General features: G+C 48.3%; 5 protein-coding genes across 5 annotated transcripts; 1 reads left to right on the top strand and 4 right to left on the bottom strand.

The window, feature by feature from the left end:
* Nucleotides 1-4,233: 4,233 nt before the first annotated feature.
* N7537_007527 (uncharacterized protein) lies at nucleotides 4,234-4,820 on the bottom strand (the record flags this gene model as incomplete). The annotated part of the gene is made up of 3 exons (XM_056898582.1): nucleotides 4,234-4,392; nucleotides 4,434-4,529; nucleotides 4,602-4,820. 3 exons carry the CDS (start codon nucleotides 4,818-4,820, stop codon nucleotides 4,234-4,236), a joined length of 474 nt encoding a protein of 157 aa, XP_056750658.1.
* Nucleotides 4,821-5,941: 1,121 nt separating this feature from the next.
* Nucleotides 5,942-6,344, bottom strand: N7537_007526 (uncharacterized protein; the record flags this gene model as incomplete). Its single annotated transcript, XM_056898581.1, has 2 exons — nucleotides 5,942-6,169; nucleotides 6,279-6,344. 2 exons carry the CDS (start codon nucleotides 6,342-6,344, stop codon nucleotides 5,942-5,944), a joined length of 294 nt encoding a protein of 97 aa, XP_056750657.1.
* A 978-nt stretch (nucleotides 6,345-7,322) lies between these two features.
* N7537_007525 (uncharacterized protein) lies at nucleotides 7,323-8,258 on the top strand (the record flags this gene model as incomplete). Its single annotated transcript, XM_056898580.1, has 1 exon — nucleotides 7,323-8,258. One exon carries the CDS (start codon nucleotides 7,323-7,325, stop codon nucleotides 8,256-8,258), a length of 936 nt encoding a protein of 311 aa, XP_056750656.1.
* Nucleotides 8,259-8,966: 708 nt separating this feature from the next.
* On the bottom strand, nucleotides 8,967-10,822 carry N7537_007524 (oxidoreductase, short-chain dehydrogenase/reductase family; the record flags this gene model as incomplete). The annotated part of the gene is made up of 3 exons (XM_056898579.1): nucleotides 8,967-10,172; nucleotides 10,221-10,303; nucleotides 10,369-10,822. 3 exons carry the CDS (start codon nucleotides 10,820-10,822, stop codon nucleotides 8,967-8,969), a joined length of 1,743 nt encoding a protein of 580 aa, XP_056750655.1.
* Nucleotides 10,823-12,788: 1,966 nt separating this feature from the next.
* On the bottom strand, nucleotides 12,789-19,301 carry atg2 (uncharacterized protein; the record flags this gene model as incomplete). The annotated part of the gene is made up of 4 exons (XM_056898578.1): nucleotides 12,789-12,806; nucleotides 12,868-13,791; nucleotides 13,844-19,033; nucleotides 19,137-19,301. The coding sequence occupies 4 exons, from the start codon at nucleotides 19,299-19,301 to the stop codon at nucleotides 12,789-12,791; spliced, it is 6,297 nt and encodes a 2,098-aa protein (XP_056750654.1).
* Between the last annotated feature and the right edge of the window lie 79 nt (nucleotides 19,302-19,380).

Below are 19,380 nucleotides of genomic sequence, written 5' to 3'. Positions count from 1 at the left end.
TCAGTCTGTGCATAAAGTGAGGGGACTGATCTTAGCCTCACTTCTCGGTCAGATGAGACTAGCAAGGTTGTAGAAATCAGAAGGGTGATTGTTGTTTGGCGAAAAAAAAGTAGTAGTGCAGAAATCAGAAGGTTGATCGTTGCTTGAGGAAAAAAGCAAGGAGATTGTTGTTTGGCAAGAAGAAAAGTAGTGGTACAGAGATCAGAAGGTTGATCGTTGTTTGAGGAAAAAAGAAAGGACAGTTAGGAAAGGGGAGGAGGGTGGTGTTTATATCTGTGATTTTGCTTCAATTGGGCGACGGCGACCATCCATGGATTCCGTTGGTCCTATCTATTTTTCTCTTTATTATTTCTATTGCTCTCTTGTTCATTCTATTGTCCTCTTGTTCATTCCTATTGCTAACTCATAACTCTCTCACCTTCAATCTCTCTCTACCCGCGCTTAAACTATGTAATAGCCCTGGAGGTAAGATACCGGAACTCTGGGGTAGTGATATACAAGAGCCTACAATGTATCCAATCAGTCGCCTGTACCTAAACCCTGCATAATCCTTGGCACGCTTAGTCATCGATGTCCGCATAGATTGTTGAAAAAGCGGGTTTTGTCATTTATGTTAGTTAGAGTCATCCATATCAGTGATTTTTACCATACATTGGTCGTACCACAGATTTCTGTCAGGTTCTTTAAAGGACATTATCTGCCATCAAGAAAGGCATAGTTACTCTTTACAATTCAAGGGCCCGGATCGGATGAGGTTCTATGGTTCTTACAATAAGGATTGCTAGAATAGGCATAGTAGTTTTGATTCTACTATGGTTCGTCCTACCCTGTCCTACCTCTGTTAAGTCCCTAGGTCTGAATTTCTTCTTTCTTTTCTTTCCTTTTCATAAATATCTCTGCCTTTGACTTCAGCAAAAGCTCTCACTTATCTTTTACCTTTACTAGGCCTTGACAACTCCCATGGGACTAAAAAGAATTTTGATCCCATATCCTAGTCCCATCTACTCCTATGGGACTAAAGGGATTCCGGTCCTATAACCCTGTTAGTCCCAACTCCCGTAGGACTTATAAGACTCCTATATGGTCCCATGCTAGTATAAATTTGCCAAGAATTTCCTCTTTCGGCCGCACAAATATACATAGATACGTGCTTCTATAAGGGCTCGGAAATAGACTAGATATAACGAGGATCTATACTAGTATTATTAGCGATTAATAGGATAGCGAATTCAATTATTACACTAATTTCTAACCGCGGTTAAAAAGTTAATACTATAATGTCATGTCATGCACTATATATATCGGAGCCTGGTCTATCTGAGCGTAACGCTTAGATATAGTGGTCTTTTTGGCCTAGTTTGTAACTCGCTAGTCCAGGGGCAGGTTGTAACATATAATAAGAGAACCCTAGATTTCTGACCGCGGTTAGAAATCTAGTGCCTAAGCCTAAAGCACTTATTTTATGTATATTATTATATCTTTAAAGTCAAATACCCTAAGAAATAGAGAAAAACCGTATAAAATATACACTCACAAGGACCTATCTAGTTTGCATTGTTTGCCAAACCATTAGGGCCCCAAGAACTATTGCGGTTTGAGCCTCGTTTCTGAAACTGGCCCTAAAAACCAAACCATTTGCGGTTTGGTTTAGTTTGGTTTTGTGGTTTTGCGGGTTTTGGCGCACTCTAGTATTTTCTGCAACTATATAGAGCTCGGCGAGGTTGAATAGTGGTATAGGCGCAGAATAGTAAAGCCAATAATGTGGCCCTACTGTGCATTTGCCTTCTAGGTAGAGGCGCAACAACTAGGATCGACCGCCAAATTGATGACACCAGCCTTTCGTTGAGGGGACAACGGTCAAGAGTGCCGGGTGAACGACTGCATTTGGATAGGGCTAGCGTGGTGCATTTTATTAAGGTGACCTACTGACTTAGCTGCTCTCCCACTTTGCTCAGGCTGCTCAGGTGATGCCCAGTGAACAAGTGCTTGAGCTTATATAATAATTAAGTCGTGCTCAGGGAGCAAGTCAGAGCGCTCAGGTCATGCTCAGTGAGTGGGATCAGGCTGCTCAGGTGACGCTCAGTGAGCGAGTTATCTAGCTTAATAATAATGTGATGCTCAGTGAGCGGGTCTAATGATTACATAATAGCCAGGGGCGTGCTCAGTTTTACTCAGTGAGCAAACAGCGGCATGGGGGGAGCACTAAAACGGAAAGGGAAAGCCATGTCGCGAGGCCTAAAATCCGGTGTATATGTACCTAGGTACACAAATGGCCACGTTGAATCATATAGGGCAATGAGAGTTGAGATTGGTGGTTGTCAAAACTAGAAGCTACAGAGGCTATAGAAAAGTCTAATACCAACCACAAAATGCAAAAGAAAGGTAGTGGCTGTAGAAATGGAGCTACCAGGCTGCCATAATCAGTGCCAGTGTTGGCAGGATGCAAGCTTGTTATGTTCCGAACAAGGGACGAAGGTTCTCGTGTTCAGGAAAGATGTAACGCCGACATGAAAGGCGCTCATTGTTAGTGGCAATATACGAGATAGAGTCCAATGGCAACAACACAACTCGAGGTGAAAGGGGAGCCGACAGGGATGCTCAACATATTGACATGATGGTGGCTATGATAATATCGGAAAGAAACCCAAGTGGTTCGAGACGAGATAGGGGTTGTGGAGGTGGTTGAACAAAGCCTGAATCAATACAGGTGAAGCCAGAGATGTAGTCACTGTACAAAGCCGAGGCTGGATCCGGTTAGATATAACCGGGAACGAGGTTGTTGAATATAAACCGGGGACTGTCTAGGTGCCAACGAGGATGTGATGGTAACAAGGCAGCTTGGGGTGTGGAGTTGTGAAAGTGTGCGTAGAAAGGGAAGACACTTGACCATATGTGCTGTGTATTTTCGTGGCCGGTTATTGATGCTAGGCACTTGTATGAATGGATGGTGGTGATGTGTGCCAGCTGCCAGGGAGAGCCTGTCTGGTTTATGGAGGCAAGGAAGATTCATAGCTTGTAAAAAGTGGCATACAGAAAGGGTCACATCGAAGTGAAGGTTGCAATGAAAGTTGAGATAGATTGTTGACAAAGCTAGGAGCTATAGAGACTATGGAAGAGATCTCAAAATGCATTTTGTTTGAGAGGATGAGTTGTTGGTCAATAATGATGGGGATAGCCTAGATACTCCAGCGTATTATAGTTTCTACATAGTAGGTCATGGTTATATTTTCTACGACTTCATCAAAGGTAGAAGTTCAACAAAATACCGCTGCCCCTGCCCCAGATACTACAATAGTTGGTTAGGGCAAATCCGTCACGTGATGGGAATTGAATGACAGGGTGTTGGTTAACTATCAAAGTCAGTGTAGTAGTAACCGCAGAAACCCGTGGCCTAGTTGGTAGGTTGAACATGAGCCATACCTGCTCTAGACTACCCTCTAGGTCACACACCATGGGTTCGAACCCCTAGGACCGCAAGTCGCTGTCGAGAATTTCGCACTCTCTAGGCTGGGTTTGTTCACATTTTTTTCCCCTTTTCTCTTCGGCCTAATCATTTTTGCTCCATCTGGTACTCCTGGCGCATGGAAGAATAGTGTCGTAGCCATTTTGTTGAATAATAATCCTGTATGACGCTCTGTCTACTAGGAGCCAGAGGCGTATACAGCAACCATATAGACCTGTCTACTACCTTCTGCAAATCAATATTCTCTTCTGTCTGATTTGTACACATATATATACCTCTTAATCAGAGATCTCTCGCTCTGGATATCTCTCACTTCAGATATCCCTACTCCAGATATCTCTCTGACTCTAGTAAGTAGTAAGTGATGATCTGAGCAATCCATGTATTATACGCTTATATATTACCTCTGATTCTACCATTACAACGGTTTTTTGACTTGTATTTGGGAACCCGTGGACTCTGTGGGTCTATTTGACGAGTTAGAGGGAGCTTTAAATTCAAGATCTACTATCCTTGGTCTAATAGAGGTTTTAAACTATGTTCACTGTAGAAAAGTCCAAGGGGAATGATCAACTGATTTGATAGCACCAACTACCACGCTTCATTAGATTAGAATTTAAAACGGTTCAATTGAAATCACTTGGGCAAAGTACGCGTGTCTACAAGTACTCATAGGTCTTTTGGACTGTAGATAATATCTTGTAAGGTTTAACTCGAATCAAAGATCAAACAGCACAGGGGGAGTTCATATTCAAATCGCCATAGCTCCACTACTCAAACAGACTTTTCCCCCAAAAGGGGAGAGCCATACCCGTCGAACCCAAACTAACCTCGATCTCAGCGGTAGTGGTGGCAGGGATAAGGGCGGCGGTTGTGGCTGCCGGGGGGCTCTGGTTGGTCTCGGCAGCCGCCTCAGCAGTTTCTATTAGCTGTTAGTATAGATTCATATGAACGCTGTCTCAATACATACTTTTGGCCTTTTGGCCCTTCTACGGACTGGTCTCCGGCACGACCGCTTGGCCTTTGGAGGGAGAGTGGGATCGCGCAAATGGGGAGATGGGGGAGGCTATTATATAGCCGAATATTGTTAGTCCAGGCCCCAAGACAACTGCAACGCGAGTTGAAATGGTCTCCTTACGACTTCGACACCAGCTTCCCGGAGACGGCAGCGCTCTTGGCGCTTGTCCTTGTATTCCTGTGTCTTCCGCCGGTCATAGTGTACTTGGGAGTGGGACTTCTTTTTCTTGGGGACGGGCTCCTCAGCACCAGTCTCGGTGGTCCTGGCTTCGTCGGAAATAACGGTATCTCCAATAACAACGTTGAGTTCCTTGTCGTTTTCCATGGTGTTTGCGTCCATTTTTGAAGTTTAATTCGATAAAACAATAAAGGTGGGGATGAAGGTGGGATGAAACTGAGAGGGAAAGGAGAGGGAGGTGAGAAAAGAGATGAGGACCTGTTTAATGAGAAGTGCAAACAATCCGTCTCGCCCAACTTCCTGGTGTCTACATTTGCTATCCAGTCACACTCACACTTGAAAATCAACAATACGCTCACCTCTAATAAACAGTCTGCCTCTTGTCACATCTCCGGCTGCTGCATCTTCGCCTTGTCGGTACCGGGCTTCATAGGAATGCGAAGCAGTTGTTCTTCATTGGTTGCCGCACGGAAACTTCCCGGAAAAGACATCGCCGAATTCTTGCAAAGGTTTTATAGCGGAGTTTGACTGTAAAGGTGGTTTCTACGTCGACAGATGGTCGATCGGCCATCCAGTGATTCTGTGGGCCTTTAGCCTCCATTTTTTTACCCGTCTATGACAATTACTCTGTTAACAGGGTCCGTTTTCAGACCATTATTATGGTTGTTTGACCACAAACCGGGACGCTGCCAACTGAAGCACGCGGAGCTTCATTTCGGTGAAATTATCATCGGCCAATCACTGTTGAATACCCCCAGACGTCCGAACACCGCATTGCAAGTCGACTATGAGGGATCCGACGGATCCGACTGGGCAAACTACATTCACATTCCGACGTTGACCAGCCCAACAAGCACATCATGGCACTGAAACGTCCTCCGGACATCAAAAGCTTTCATCCCGCCACAGGACCCCAAGCAATGCAACTTGCCAATCGCCCCAAGGACATCGACGAGGCAGCCTGAGACCAGTTGAAAACAAAGCCGCGCGCCAAGGCGACAACCATTGAGTTCATCAACGAAGATCACACCTGCAAGGTGCCAACAAGCCTAGCTGCTCATCCAAAAAAAACCAAATGCGTGTCCCCGGTCGTCCTAGATACAGACCAAGATCAACACCATACACAAAAAAATGATCAACCAAAAGCACTTGGGTAAAACACGTATGCCTACGAGTAACCATAGCCATTTTAGACTGTAGATAATAACTTGCAGGGTTTGACAAGAACCAAAGATCAAGGATCATAGAGAGAGTTCGTATTCAGATACGTGATGGCTCCGCCGCTACTCAAACGGATGTTTTACCCGAAAGGGGAGATTCATATCGGCCGAACCCAAACCAACCTCGACCTCAGCTTCCTTCATTTCCTCGCCTTTATCACTGGACAAAAGACCCACCTCAAGACTTTCAGGGTAGTGGTGGTGGGGGTAAGGGGGGACGGTTGTGGTTGCTGGGAACTCTTGGTTGGGCTCAGTAGCTGCCTTGGTGGCTTCAGCTGCAGCTTCTATGAACTGTTAATAGGAATTCGGTATCAAAGTTTGTAATGATACATACATTTGACCCTTGGAGCTCTCATCCTTCTTGTGTAGCGCTGAAGCTTGGACTCTTGTGGGAAGCCACATAGGCCTGGGACTTCTTCTTCTTCCCCTGGACCTGGGCCTCGGTGGTCTTGACTTCATCGGTCATGGTAGTATCTTCAAAGGCCTTGTCAATCTCTGCGCTGCTTTGCGGTGTTTTCGACCATTGTAGATGTAAGATTTGATGAAAAATAATGGTAGGGATGAAACAGAAGAGAGCAAGGTGAGAAGGAGAGGATAGTTCAGCCTTCAACTTTGGAAGGAACTATCGAGACATGTAAATAGCCTATCTACATAACGTATATAGTCACACTCACACCAGGATATCAAAAACACACCACAATATATAGAGAAATACAAATACGATCAAATATTTCGTACGGATGTACAGCTTATATATATATATTATCTGATTATTTTTGCAAAATTCCCTTTATCTGAGTAGGGATGAGAGACCTAGAAAATTGTCGGGCAAGCAATCAACGTAAGATCGAGTATTTATCTGATCAATACTACTATACTATAGGGACGTATGTAGATGCAATTCGCAGCCCCGGGATGCAGATCAACTTAGGGCACAGGTATCCACATGAAGATCGACATGCATTTAAGAACCAGGGTCTTCATAGTCTTGCAGGGATATGAACGAGAGGAAAAAATACGAATAAATTGATTGAACTAAATTTGAAACACTAAACCCTTATTTTGTCACAAAAACAAAAACCAACAAAAAAAGAAAAATACCCCTATCCGTTACGAAGAAAGTGTGGCCGCACAGTGGTTACCGATCACGTGCAACTTCGCCTCAACCTCAACCAGTGGTTGACAATCAATTTTTTTCCCGAGGGGCGAATAATCCCCTGCGCTATATCAATCGAAGACCATACACTGTACGCACCCGTGTACCCTACCTCCAAGTGTAGGTGGTCAATTCCCGACACGGATTCCCATATTACAACCCTCAAAAGGCCGTCAACCACAAACCACATTTCAATTAAAGGGAACGCAGATCAACAACTTTATACTCTTATACTTGATATTCTCCCGAAAGCCATAGCGAGTACAACAAGAACAGAGGGAAAAAAAAATGTTCGAAGACTTCTCCTTCACTTCGCCGTCGTCACGACCAGCCCGTCTCGCCCTCGACCCAGACGACCGTCTAATGGTCGACAGCGACAGCAACCTAATCTCGCCACTCTCCTCACGCTGTCCATCACCACAATCCCATCGCTTCCGCAACATCTCCCGCTCACGCTCCTCCCACTACCACCGCAACCAACAGCCCCCAACATCCGTCCCCTTCCCCTATGACTCAGACCACAAACGACTATCAATCTCAACCCTAACTCAAAAACTACACGAACACACCCTCGCCACCCCTCCTTCGGGGGATATCCAACCCCGAAATGGGAGACACACGAACACACCCGGCTCACGCCGGTACCCGGGAACAGGCTACGTCCTCACGCCCCCAGACACAGACCACTCGGACGACTCCGGCGTCGGCGAATGTCTCTCCTCACCATCGGCCTCCTCAACAACAAGCCCAACCTTCATGCCCCCAGACCTCATCTCCGACCTCCCAGATTTCGGCCTCGGACACCCCCTCTACCCCCAACCACATCCCTACCACCAAGACGTCCGCATGCAGCGCGAGCAGATCTCAAGACTCCAATGCAACGAGTCCGAAGTCGCAGCTATGCAGCGCTCGCTACTAGATGAACCACCTTCTACACCGGACTTCTGCGACGAAGACGATTGCCATCCCAGTTCGTTGCCGCCGCGGTCTTCGCCGCGGAGGAGGGCGGTTACGCTTTCGCGCAGTCGGTTTGGGCCTGAAGGCGGTGCGGAGGGGAGGGCTCGGAGGAAGAGTTCTTCGGCGGGGGTTTTGGCGAGTCGGATTGAGAAGAGTCATTATGGTGGGTTTGGGAAGAGGAATGAGCAGGGGCTTCGGAGGAAGAGTCTTGTTAGTGCGGCTTTGGCTTCGATGGTTGAGAGGGAGGATGAGAGGGATGATCGTTGAGGTTGTTTGATTATGGTTATGGTTATGGTTATGGTTACAGTTGGTGATTGGTTCCATTGGATGGAGTTTGTATATTTGATACCCGCATAAAGAAAGACACATTCCGTCGAGATGATCGGCAGCTAGCATTATTTGACACATTCCTTGGTTGTAGTATAGTAGTATATTCCTACATAGTTTTACAATGATTGATTGATTGTTCATTGCTTTCTGTGGATTGTTGTATCTACATTACCAATTTATAAAGGATGCCCCTGATCCTACAGAGAAAACTCTGCAAAGTTTATTTTATACACCTAAGAAGAGATCTAAAAAAGACTATTCCAAACGGAATCAGAGTATCAAAGTCTTATAATAGAGGCTATATAAGTTAAGGACTATAATCAATGAATTCAAAAAGTTGAAAATAACCCGAATGGCGATATGCGTCAAATGTAAATTGATAGTAGATACAAAGCGAGTCTCAGACCCAGAAAGAAGTAGTAATAAAAGTAATAAAAAAAAGACAAGAGAAAAGTCCCCCAAAAGAAAAAGAAAAAAAAAGAAAAGAATTAAGACCCGTATCCAGCCAGTCCATTCAATCCAACACCCAGGCGCCACGCTCTTCACAATAATGTATGTAAATCATAACCGAATTCTCGGTCCAAAACGTCACAACACACAACCGGCTGCCAGCAGTATCAGGACCGACAAAGTTCTCAGAACTGTCTAATTCCCCAACTTCCAACTAAAGAACTTCCTCAACCCCTTCCTCTGCGCCTTCCTCTCATCACTCTTCCTCCTCTGGAACTCGAATCGGGGACTAGTCTCACCAGATCGCCGCCCTTGTCTCTGCAGCTCATCCAGTGCGCGTGCAGGACTGCCCCGTAAGCCCATCGTCTCTGCGTTCGCGGCTGCGAGGACGGACTGGACGTGTGGGTCGAAGTACACCGGGTCGTAGGTGTATGGATCGAAGGGGGCGGGGTAGTGTGGGAGCTTGGAGGTGGAGACGGAGCTTGGGTAGGGGTAGGCGGAGTCGAAAGTGGAATACATTGGGGAGTGCATGGGTGAGCCACTTGGTGTCTCGAGGGGGGTTTCGCGGGGTGTGGGTGGTTCTTCGTGTTGGGAGTAAGGGTAGCCGGGGTGCTGGTGGTCGGATGTGGTTTCATCTTCCTGTAGGTCGTCCTCGGGTAGGTCGAACAGGATGCCTCTGTCGCGCCCGTCGACTTGGGCCCAGTCGCCGTTGGCGTAGACGGGTGAGCCCGGCTCGCCGATCTCACTTTCTGAGTAGAAGGTTTGGGTTGATGGGGTGGAGGGGCGGCGGGAGAAGTCTAGGTTTGGGAGGCTGGATTCTTCTGCGATGGAGGCCATGCGTGGTGATTGTGGGACCTCTCTGTCGTTGTTTGCGTGGTCGTAGGTTTCGATGCGTAGAGCGTTATTTTCATTGCGCTGTGCAGGTCGACTCCAGTAGTTGAAGCCCTGATCATTGACGGAGCAGTCTGATAGAGACCGGATGCGTTCGCCGATGCCTGGCGAGGACGATGGGATGTCCGTCTGACCTTTGGGTGTTTGGGGTTCGGCTGGAAGGGAGTTGTACAATGAGTTGGTGGAGTAGAATGATGGCAATGATGCATCGGTAAATTGGGACAGGGACACCCGGTCCAGTCCTTGCTCGATGGAGAAAGTAGAGTCTCGCTGATTGTCCGTGGAGACCAGGGAGCAATTATCGACATCTTCAATGTATGAGACGATGCGTGCTAGATCCAGCGACTTGCGCGGATTCAGGATCTCAAAGCAGGCGCCACCGTGTGAGACGGTGGCAACGGCCTGCGTACTGGCCAGCATTGAGTCCGAGGGTTGAGGTTTGGCGGCCTCAGCTTCTTCTGCTTGAGCTTGGGCCCTTTGTTGAAGCTTTTCACGAAAAGTATTCTTGGACTATTATCAGTGAGCTGGGTCTTTGTTGTGGTGTTTCAGTCAACTTACCACTCGCTTCCTATTAGGTCTAGCACGAGTCCCTAGATCTGAGACAACGGGCAGTCGAGGGCTTTGAGTGGCTTGATAATGAACTATTGAACTGTCAATCAAGGGTCCGGGAGGTTCGAGCGAATAAAAGTCAATTGGAGAAACATACCAGTCTGGGCTTCCCCGATCTCCGGTTCTTCACTCCAGTGAGAGATGATGCTGTGGGAGTATGAAGGAGAGAGTGGCGGAGGGCTCGATGCCACAGAGGAGATAGATACAGGATAAGAAATGGTAAGAGGGGATGGGCGGTTCAAATGCAATGCAGCTGTTTTTCGCTTCAATTTCCTTCCTGCATGATCGACGGGATCGGTAATGCGGTCTGCAGATTTGGAGAGGAACTTGTGGTAATCGTGGAGAGACAGGGCTCCCGTGATACGGGATTTGATGGATCGAGGGGGGAGGGACAAAGCGTCTGCCGAGTCTTCCAAAAGGGGTTTGGGTTTGGAAAGCGTAGGACATGCATGATGGTCATGGAGTTGAAGGCAGTTGTGGCAGATGGGGCTGTCCAGCAGCTCACCGTGCCATATGCCATTGGCAGCGGAGTAGTTGAGGTTTTCGTTCATTTTGCAATTGCGAATATCACAGATTTTGTTTTTGTGTTGGAAGTCCTGCTCCTTGTTCTCTTCAATTGTTCTCTTGTTCTCGGGCCACTTTTTAGATTATCGACATATCTAAAGGCAGTACGGAGTAGATCTAAACCCACTTCTCCACACTAAATTTGATTCGTCAGATTTACGCCGCAAGGGATGAGAGAGATAGGCTTACCGGTCGCAAGATATCAACAGATCACAATAAACAAAACTGCAAGGTACAGAAGTGCAGGAAGAGTAATTTTATGTTTGAAATGAGAAAATGGGAAAACCGGAAGGGAATGTGCCTGGGATCGAATATCCACCTTACCCACGCTATCCATTTCTCCACTGAAATAACAATGAGTATATCTTAGCCAGCCGAGTCCCAGTTCCAGTCTCAAGTCAGGGGAAATCCGGCTAGACCGATCCAATTAGGGTAGGCATAAGAGAAGAGAAGTTGATGGGGAAAGTCGAGACCCTCAGTTCTCAGGACCCATGGTTCGTCGATCAACTCAACGTCATTGAAAAGTCGGTCTGCTCAGGGATTTATATGGACTGGGGACTTATACGTAGAATACATGGAATACATGGAATACATAGAATACATAGAACACAATAGAATATAGGACGATAGCCCAAAATCACTTGCAGATGATCTCAGCCTCGATCTCCAATTTAGTCCTCTTAGTCCTTTTAGTCCTTTTAGTCCCTGTAAGAGTCCACCCTCCCGTCTCCATCTCCAACCAATCATCCACCCCAAATCCCTAATCTTCACCCAACCTCTTTAAGCCCAGAACCAGTCAGCATGCAGAACAAACACCTGTCTTACTTCGGGCTGAGCAAGGCAAAAAAGTGACCACTCGGCTGTGGCGGGTTTACCACCCTTGATTGGATATCCGGTTTAAATCCCAATGGTGGCGATTCGAAAGAAATTTCTTCCCCCTGCTCCACTGGCAACATCATGACTCGGTCATCCGTATCTGACTTCCAAGGTGAAAGTGGATACATTGTAAATATGTACATATACTTCCGTACCTTGGGTATGTATGGAGTACATTCGTATGCAGTGATGCACCGTTGATGCAAGGAACTCGGGGGGTTTTTCTCATTGGGTCATGTGATCCCGGCGCAATGGCTGTTTCATGATTCAAGCATCGGTCATTCTTCGGCCGTGAGAGCTGTGTGAAGTATACGGAGAATGCCGTGATGGTTGAACTGGATCTCTTTGATCCATGGGTACCCAATCTCTTGTACTTGGAAGAATCAAGGCACACATGCAGATACACTTGTGACGATCGGCATGCCAGCTCATCTCGAGTTAATCGGCCCAAGTCATCTGCCCTGCAATACGACTGCAACCCCCAGATTTGTGTTTCACATGATGTCCTATGCACAATGCAATTTAAACGGGTTGCTGCCTCGCTGCCCCAGGCTACCCAGGTGATCATCGGAACTTACTTGAGTCTTTTTGTTTTTTGTTTTTTTTTTTTTTCTTTTCCCTAAGGTGGGCTACTGATAGTAGGTGCAGAGTCTTCCAAATGGGTGGCAACTGCCTGAAGGAGTATACTCGGGTGCAACCGCATTGTCCGAATAGGAACTACGATCGACATGACTTTCTCCTGGTACTTGGTGGAACCATACAAATCGATCTCGTAGATAAAGATCCCGATCTTCAAATCTTTATTCAACGCTTTATTCAACAAACTCAGTACTCCCTAGGTCATGCAGACTGAAGTTTAAAAAAGGGACTTGAAAAGTGATAAAGGAAAACAAGAGCAATTTAATATCGTAATGCAGTCGTGATGTGGTATCGAACTGATGAAGTAATGAGGGAAAAAAAAGTGACAATGAACGTAGGAGCGCAAACAATAATATAAAATAAAAAAAGGGACCATTGCCTATGCACGTATGTACGAAGTATGCGAGGGCCACACCCGTAGACCAGCCCACCACACTTTCAGTACCGTTTATACTTCTAAAACTGTCGTCAGCCACACTCGAAAACACGAAAACAGGGTTCGTCGGAAACCACTTACATCTTCCATCTTGCGCCGATTGCTCGGGTCAAGGGTATTCCCCGCACCAAGCAGAGTCTGTCCCACGGCCTTGGATACTCCGATAGCGGGCCGGAGGATGACCGTGGGGGCACGCTTCCAGACTGCCTTTGCGGCCGCCTTGGCGCTCCCACTCTCCACTACCTCCCCGGGTACGGCGACTATTGCATCACGAGCTAGGAGTAGATCGCGTTCGAGACCGCTGAACGCCCCACGCAGTCCCTGAACCACCCCAACCGGCTGATCAGCGTACAGTGAGATCTTCTTCGCTTCGTCTTCGTCGAGGGAATCGTCGTCGTATGCTGGTGCACTGGGGGTGGTCAGCATATCCTCCGCGCCTTGGAGGACGGTTTGTGTGCCGATGGCAAGTTTTGCGCCCAGTTTGACCAGCTCGTTGGAGGTTGTCTTAGCGAAGGCTAGAGCGCCTTTTTGGATGCTGCGCACGATTCGGCCGTCCTTTCGGTATTCGCGCATTGGGACGACGACTAGGTCGCGTACGCCGCCGCCGACGTTGACTAGAGAGCGGATCGGTGCGAGACCAGCAAGCACACCGGGCAGTTGGTTCTGCTTGACATCTGGCATCCAGATGTCGTTGAGAGTTTGGCCCATTCGGTCGAACCCAGACACTCCGTAGATGATTACATGTCGTAGCACCATGTCGGCGCCATCTAGCACGAAGAAGTTCATGAACTCGGTTGTACGGCCGGATCGGAGTCCTGCATAGTCGACCCGCTTAGGCTTGAAGTCTAATTTGACTTGCACGGCGTTTATCTCTACTCGCTGCAAGAATGGAACGTCACCCGGGGTATCAGATAGTTCGGCGGTCTCATCTCTAAACTCGAAGAATCGACTCATGAAGTCGAGAGCATCTTGGTCGACATGCAACCGGAGTGGTAGAACAGTGGCCTAGAAATCAAGTTAGAAACAGGTCTGGGAAACTGATGACTGGGAAACCTACCTTGAGGACAATCTCAGACGCAGCCAGCTCAGGCACAGGCTTTACAATCAGAACTTCAAGGTGAACCATGCTCGTTCCACTCTCCTTTTCACCAGCCTCACGCATATACGTTGCGAACTTCTTCCACGTAGATGTCGGAACATGATCGTAGATTTCTAGATCCTTGACCCGCACATCTAACGAGCTCTGCGTCTCTTCTGAACCCGGTGGGAAGATAATCAGATCGGCCGAGACACCCTTCAACTCGAACGTCATTTTGTGGTGTTTGCTTCGATGTAAACGCAATTTCTTCTCTCTCTTCGAGGTTGATCGGCCCTGGCGACTTCCAGCCCCAGTCACGGTAGTGGTTGTTGCGTAGCTCCCGGTCTCACTGGTGAAATCGTCTATGTCCTGATTGATCTCGCGGTGGAGTTCCCGTGGATCCTTGTTGGCTGGGATACCGATGTAAATGGAGTTGAATAGGAAATCGCCAATGACAGACTCTTCTTCATCCTCTGCTGAAGGTGACATCCGTGAGCCCCGGGTGCGGCGTTCTGTGGCCTTGGTTTCCACATCCTTGACAGCTTTGGATATTGTGTCACGGGTGCGTTGCCAGTCATATCCATCAAAGAGATTCCAGATGAAATGTACGTCTCGAACACGCACACGTAAAGGACTCCGCTCGAGCTTCGTGTCGTTGGTGAAGCCGTAGGTGTTCTGGGTGGAGTCCCACCGATGAGCAGTTCCACCCACAGCTGATTTATTTGCAAAATGGTCCTCCTGGAAGTCCAATTCCGTCATGCTGGAAGATACTTGATATTGGGAATGGAAGCTGTCCAGCAGGTCATTGGAACCCGCTTCCATGCCTTCGATGCCCACACCACCAAGACCGCCCTTAGTGGGATAGAAATCGCTGACGTATTCAAGTTCGTCAAGTAGCTGATCTTCCCTAGACGGTCCTTCGGAGATAGTTGCCAGATCATCACCAATGGAAAGAGGGGGCTCAGCTGCAAATGCGTCCCCGGTGAACGAGGAGAACATATCTTGGATGGGCATAACCTCGGTTCGATATTTGATATTGACATTTGGTGGAGTTGGAGGCTGAAGCCCGTTCATGATACTGATGAGCGTCTGAGTAGAATCCGCGCAGGTTTCGAGGATCAACAGATCATCTCTCAGCTCAACGTCCAAAGACTTCGTCCCATCCTCGGCGCTGGTAAGTTTGACACCGGCAGTTGCCGATGAGATGGAAGAAACAGGAACATAGCCTTTATCGATATACGCTTGGGCCTGGGTGTCTTGAGGAACGACAGAGCCCCGTTGGTGCAGGTTATCAGCACCCTCATGGTACACATCGTCAATGATCATGAGCGAGGCTTTTCTAATATCCAACGATGCTTCTGCAGATTCCTCTCCATGGATACTTCCTTCAAACTTGGAATTTGTGAGGACCGCAAGGCCTTTTGCTGGGGAATTGCGAGGGTTGAGACCAAGAACGCAATCTCTGAACACAACTGCCAATTTGACGGGCTTTGTCGAGGAGCTGGATTCATTCGACATCGGCCGCCCTGTCATCGAAGATGACGGGATTGAGTGCTCTGCAAGGTTTGCAATAGAGTTGACCATACTACTGGCCACATCTCCGCTCATCTTGTCACCACCCAATCCAAGGAAGGCCGTCACTGACGGTACCGTGTACTCGACAAGGAGGTTGTGCAGTTTGATCTTGTAAGTAGGATCCATCTCATCGGGTATGAAACGAGCCATGAGGACCGGCGGATAGGACTGGTTTGGATCCCGATATTTGTTCGGCGGCCACAGGGCATGCCCCACCAGCTCTTCGTTGTTATTCCGACTGACGGCCATAGTTCCAATATGGGCTGCAGTGAGCGAAGGCATAGTGATGTTTGCAACTTCGACATTGGTAAGTTGACTTTCGATGTCCCCAACTTCTCCACCAACGTGGACGCGACCTTGAAAGTCACGGACCAGCATCAAAGTAAGAATACCAGGACGATCATCTTCTGGCAAATACTTGGTGACATTGGAAAGCCGACTCAACTCGACAGCGAGGGACGAGAGAGGCTCTAACCCACTGGTATCTGAAATGACAGTTTCCAAGCGCCCGACTGTCACACGAAGAACAGATCCTTGTCGTCGCTGGCGCAACAGCGTGTCTAGCATGATATCATCTTCCACTTCAAATTTGTCCTGGGACGGGGTGATCAACGTCAAAAGACGATCGAGATCAACCTCCTTTGGAGCAAAAAGGAATTCAAGGCGGATGTTGTTCAGGGTGATTTTGGCGGGAGTATCAGATGAAGCGTCGTCAATTGAAAGTGGTCCAATTATTTTGGCCTTGTCTATTTGTATACCAATCCCTTCAAACCTACTCACGATTTTGACGGCGGTCGTGGTAAGTTGAAGACAATGAGTTTCACCAGTGACATCCAAAAGGATGGCACCAACTCGGGCATTGACTTTCCATAGGGCCGACTTGCCCTTGGTCGTGTCAACAGCTGGAGTGGGTGTTTCAAAATGTACACCACGAGGGCGCTGTTTGGAAGGCGGTGGGCCGCCTTTGACTGTTGAGACGGACGACATGGAACTTCCAAGTTCGAGAATGGTGCTTAGGCCACCCATCCAGCCTAGGACCTCTTCCAGGCGCTGTACATTGAGGTTGATATGGAGAGGCAGCGTGGAGATGTCAACCTTGGCGAGGTCTGCCGACTTGACCAAAGATATAGAGACATCTCCTTGTGAGGGGGATAAAACATCACGCGTAGATTCACGCATCTTCAATCTTTCATCAAAGAATATGATATCTTCTGAAGCGAACCCGAATGCAAACTTGGACACGTGAAGATTCAACTTAGTACTTGTACTTTGAGCTGAAACGCGAGCATCCAGTCCAGATAGAGTAAGACGAAGAATCACGTCTTCCATGCTGTAGGGAGGAGACAACGGTGAGCCACCATTGTCGGACGAATATACATGCCCCGAAACACGTTCGATGAACTTTATTGAAAGTGCATGGACGACAAGCTGAACAGGTGGTGTGCGCGCGGGTTGGTCCTTTCGCGACTGCTTCTCATACAGATCTTTTTCAGCCGTATCAAGAGCTTGGGACAACTTTTGTCCTATCTTGATTAGAAGCCAACCAGTTGCAATATCGAAATGTAAGGAGACAGAGAACACTTCCACGGCAATTTCGGGTAGTTCAGTCTCAGCATTTGACTGAGACCGTGCCTCAACAAAATCTTTTCCGAACCTCGTAGATTTGTAAGCTCTAGAGGCAAGTAGACTTTCTTCCGGTGCAGAACCTCCAAAGCTAACTGTGGACTCATTCAGGTCACTGTCTGCGTTCTCCTTTTGTGACACAGGCGATAGATCGGCTGAGACTTCTTCGGAATCAGGGGGCGAGAGCCACAGCAAAATCTTGTCAACAGTCAACACCGACTTTCTCATCTCATTGATTCTGTGTAACCCAGGAGACGACGGGGATGAGGGGCTGTCCTTGTGCAATGTCTGGGATTGGGCTTGGTCGTCCAAATCATGCTGCTCAGTGATGTTGTCTTCTGATGGGATTGTGTATCTTGAATTCGCTTCATCTTGAACTTGGGTGGACTGTGCCGGCTCAATAGGTGCGGTGTTTTTAGATCGGTCATCAAAAGCACCCTGGGAGTTCGTGGCACCACCAAACGAGCCCCAGGCGCCTGGAATTTGTGGCATGAAGCTGTCACTCGCATCCCGGCTGATGGCGCTCATATAAAGACTTTGTGCTTCATCGTGGGAGAAAAGCTGGGACTCGTTCAGATCGGCATTTGGGGTTTCGTCTCGTGAGCCCGTGCTATCAGGCTCTGACCGTGGAGGAGATGTACTAGAGTGGTGGGATGATACGTTCAAATGTGATCTTTCGTTATGTTTATTTTCGTTGTAATCGTTGTAATGATGTATGGGTGGCGTGATTTCGTCAATTTCAGAGCCGATTTGGCTGTGATGTGTGTCGTAAGTTTGGGACATATGATAACTGTCAGAGGGGATTAAGGGCTCGTCAGAGTATTCGACCTGTTGGTTCTGATACACGTTTTGTCGACCACGAGACGAGTGGCTTCTCCATTCACCCCCGGTCTCTCGGTCTTCTTGGGGAGGTATTACAGGTGACTGCTCATCATCAAAATCATCGAATTGAGTGTCAATAACCGAGTCTAGGTACCCCGGGTTGTCTTGGAACGGGTCGTCTCCAAATATCTGAGAATCCTCCAGATATCCACCGCGATGACTACCTGAGTCAGAGTCGGCGTCTGAGAATCGACCGTGGGAAAATGCAGATGCCTCCAAATCGTCTGCCGTGGTGCTTGAATGGCCGAAAGCTTGCGGCGGTTCAAAAATAGTTGACTGGGTCATGGCAATGGGTTCTTCCTCGGAGCGTTCCAATGGAGAGGGTGACGGCGCTCTGCTTGACGGTTGGCTCCCTTTTGACCGCATGGTCGTTGACGGAGATGCAGGGGCCGCGAAACGAGAGTAGTTTGAGAACACCGATGGGTCCGAAACCAAACCAACATTGATATCGGCGATTGAGATGAGTCGCTTCCCTTCTCGGAAAGGAAGACCCTCCTCCGAGCCGGTAGGTTTCTCGGATACCCCGTGTACATCGATTTCCCCCACGCTCAACAAACCCGCCACAAGGTCCGGCTTATTTTCAGGTTGCCGTTTTGATGTTCCATCTTGCTTCAACTCCATATCCACTCGCACAACTGCATCTTTTATCTTGAGTTGGAGTCGATCCACAACGCCTTTCAAGAACCCGGCCACGAAGCTTGGCAGTGATAGAGTCTCACTCCCAAGACCGAGCTCGTTATCGTTATCATCATCAGACCAGGCTAGCGGGTCGTGGGGCAGGACCTGCGACTGTGACGATATCGCAGCTTGCAGCTCTTCCCTTTCCTCCTTTGGCTCGGACTCGAGGAATGACTCCGCAAGACCCGACGGTGTTGGCACCGCCAAATAGCCATCCTTTTCGCCTTTCCTTTTTGTGTGTTGTCCCCTTTTCGGCTCCTCTGACAATAACCGTACGTGCACGTCGATGCCGTTGGCCTCGCACAGGATGCCGCTGCTGTGGAAATCAGCAGGAAGAGTGATTCGAAGAAGCTGAACCCGGGCGCTGAGCAGCTCGCACGACGGAGGAAGATTAACTAGAGTCGATAATTTCTATCCCGCGATGTAAATAGTCAGTCCGCACTGCTCCATAGTCTCGCTCGATGATCACGGAAGGCCGCCCCGCCGCCCGCAGAAGGTCACTGCACCAACTCACCTCTAGTTTGAGGCCGATATCCTTCAACTCGATTGTAGACCGTTGTCCCCAGCGGATTCCTAGGTTATCTGGATCCAAGGCCTCTGTGTCGACCAGGCCCAGACGAGACAGGGCATATTTGAGGAGCCGCTTCTGGAAGAACGATGGCATGAAGTACGACGCCATCGTGACTGAGAGCCAGGACAGGGCTCGCTCATGTGCGGACTTGTATCATCGAAAATATCTTGACTAAAACAATAAAACA

This window comes from Penicillium hordei (genome assembly GCF_028827395.1).
Source record: "Penicillium hordei strain IBT 12815 chromosome Unknown utg000004l_segment0_segment0, whole genome shotgun sequence".
NCBI classification, from domain to species: domain Eukaryota; kingdom Fungi; phylum Ascomycota; class Eurotiomycetes; order Eurotiales; family Aspergillaceae; genus Penicillium; species Penicillium hordei.
The sequence above is the reverse complement of the archived record's forward strand: the minus strand, read 5'-3'. Positions and strand labels throughout refer to the sequence as shown.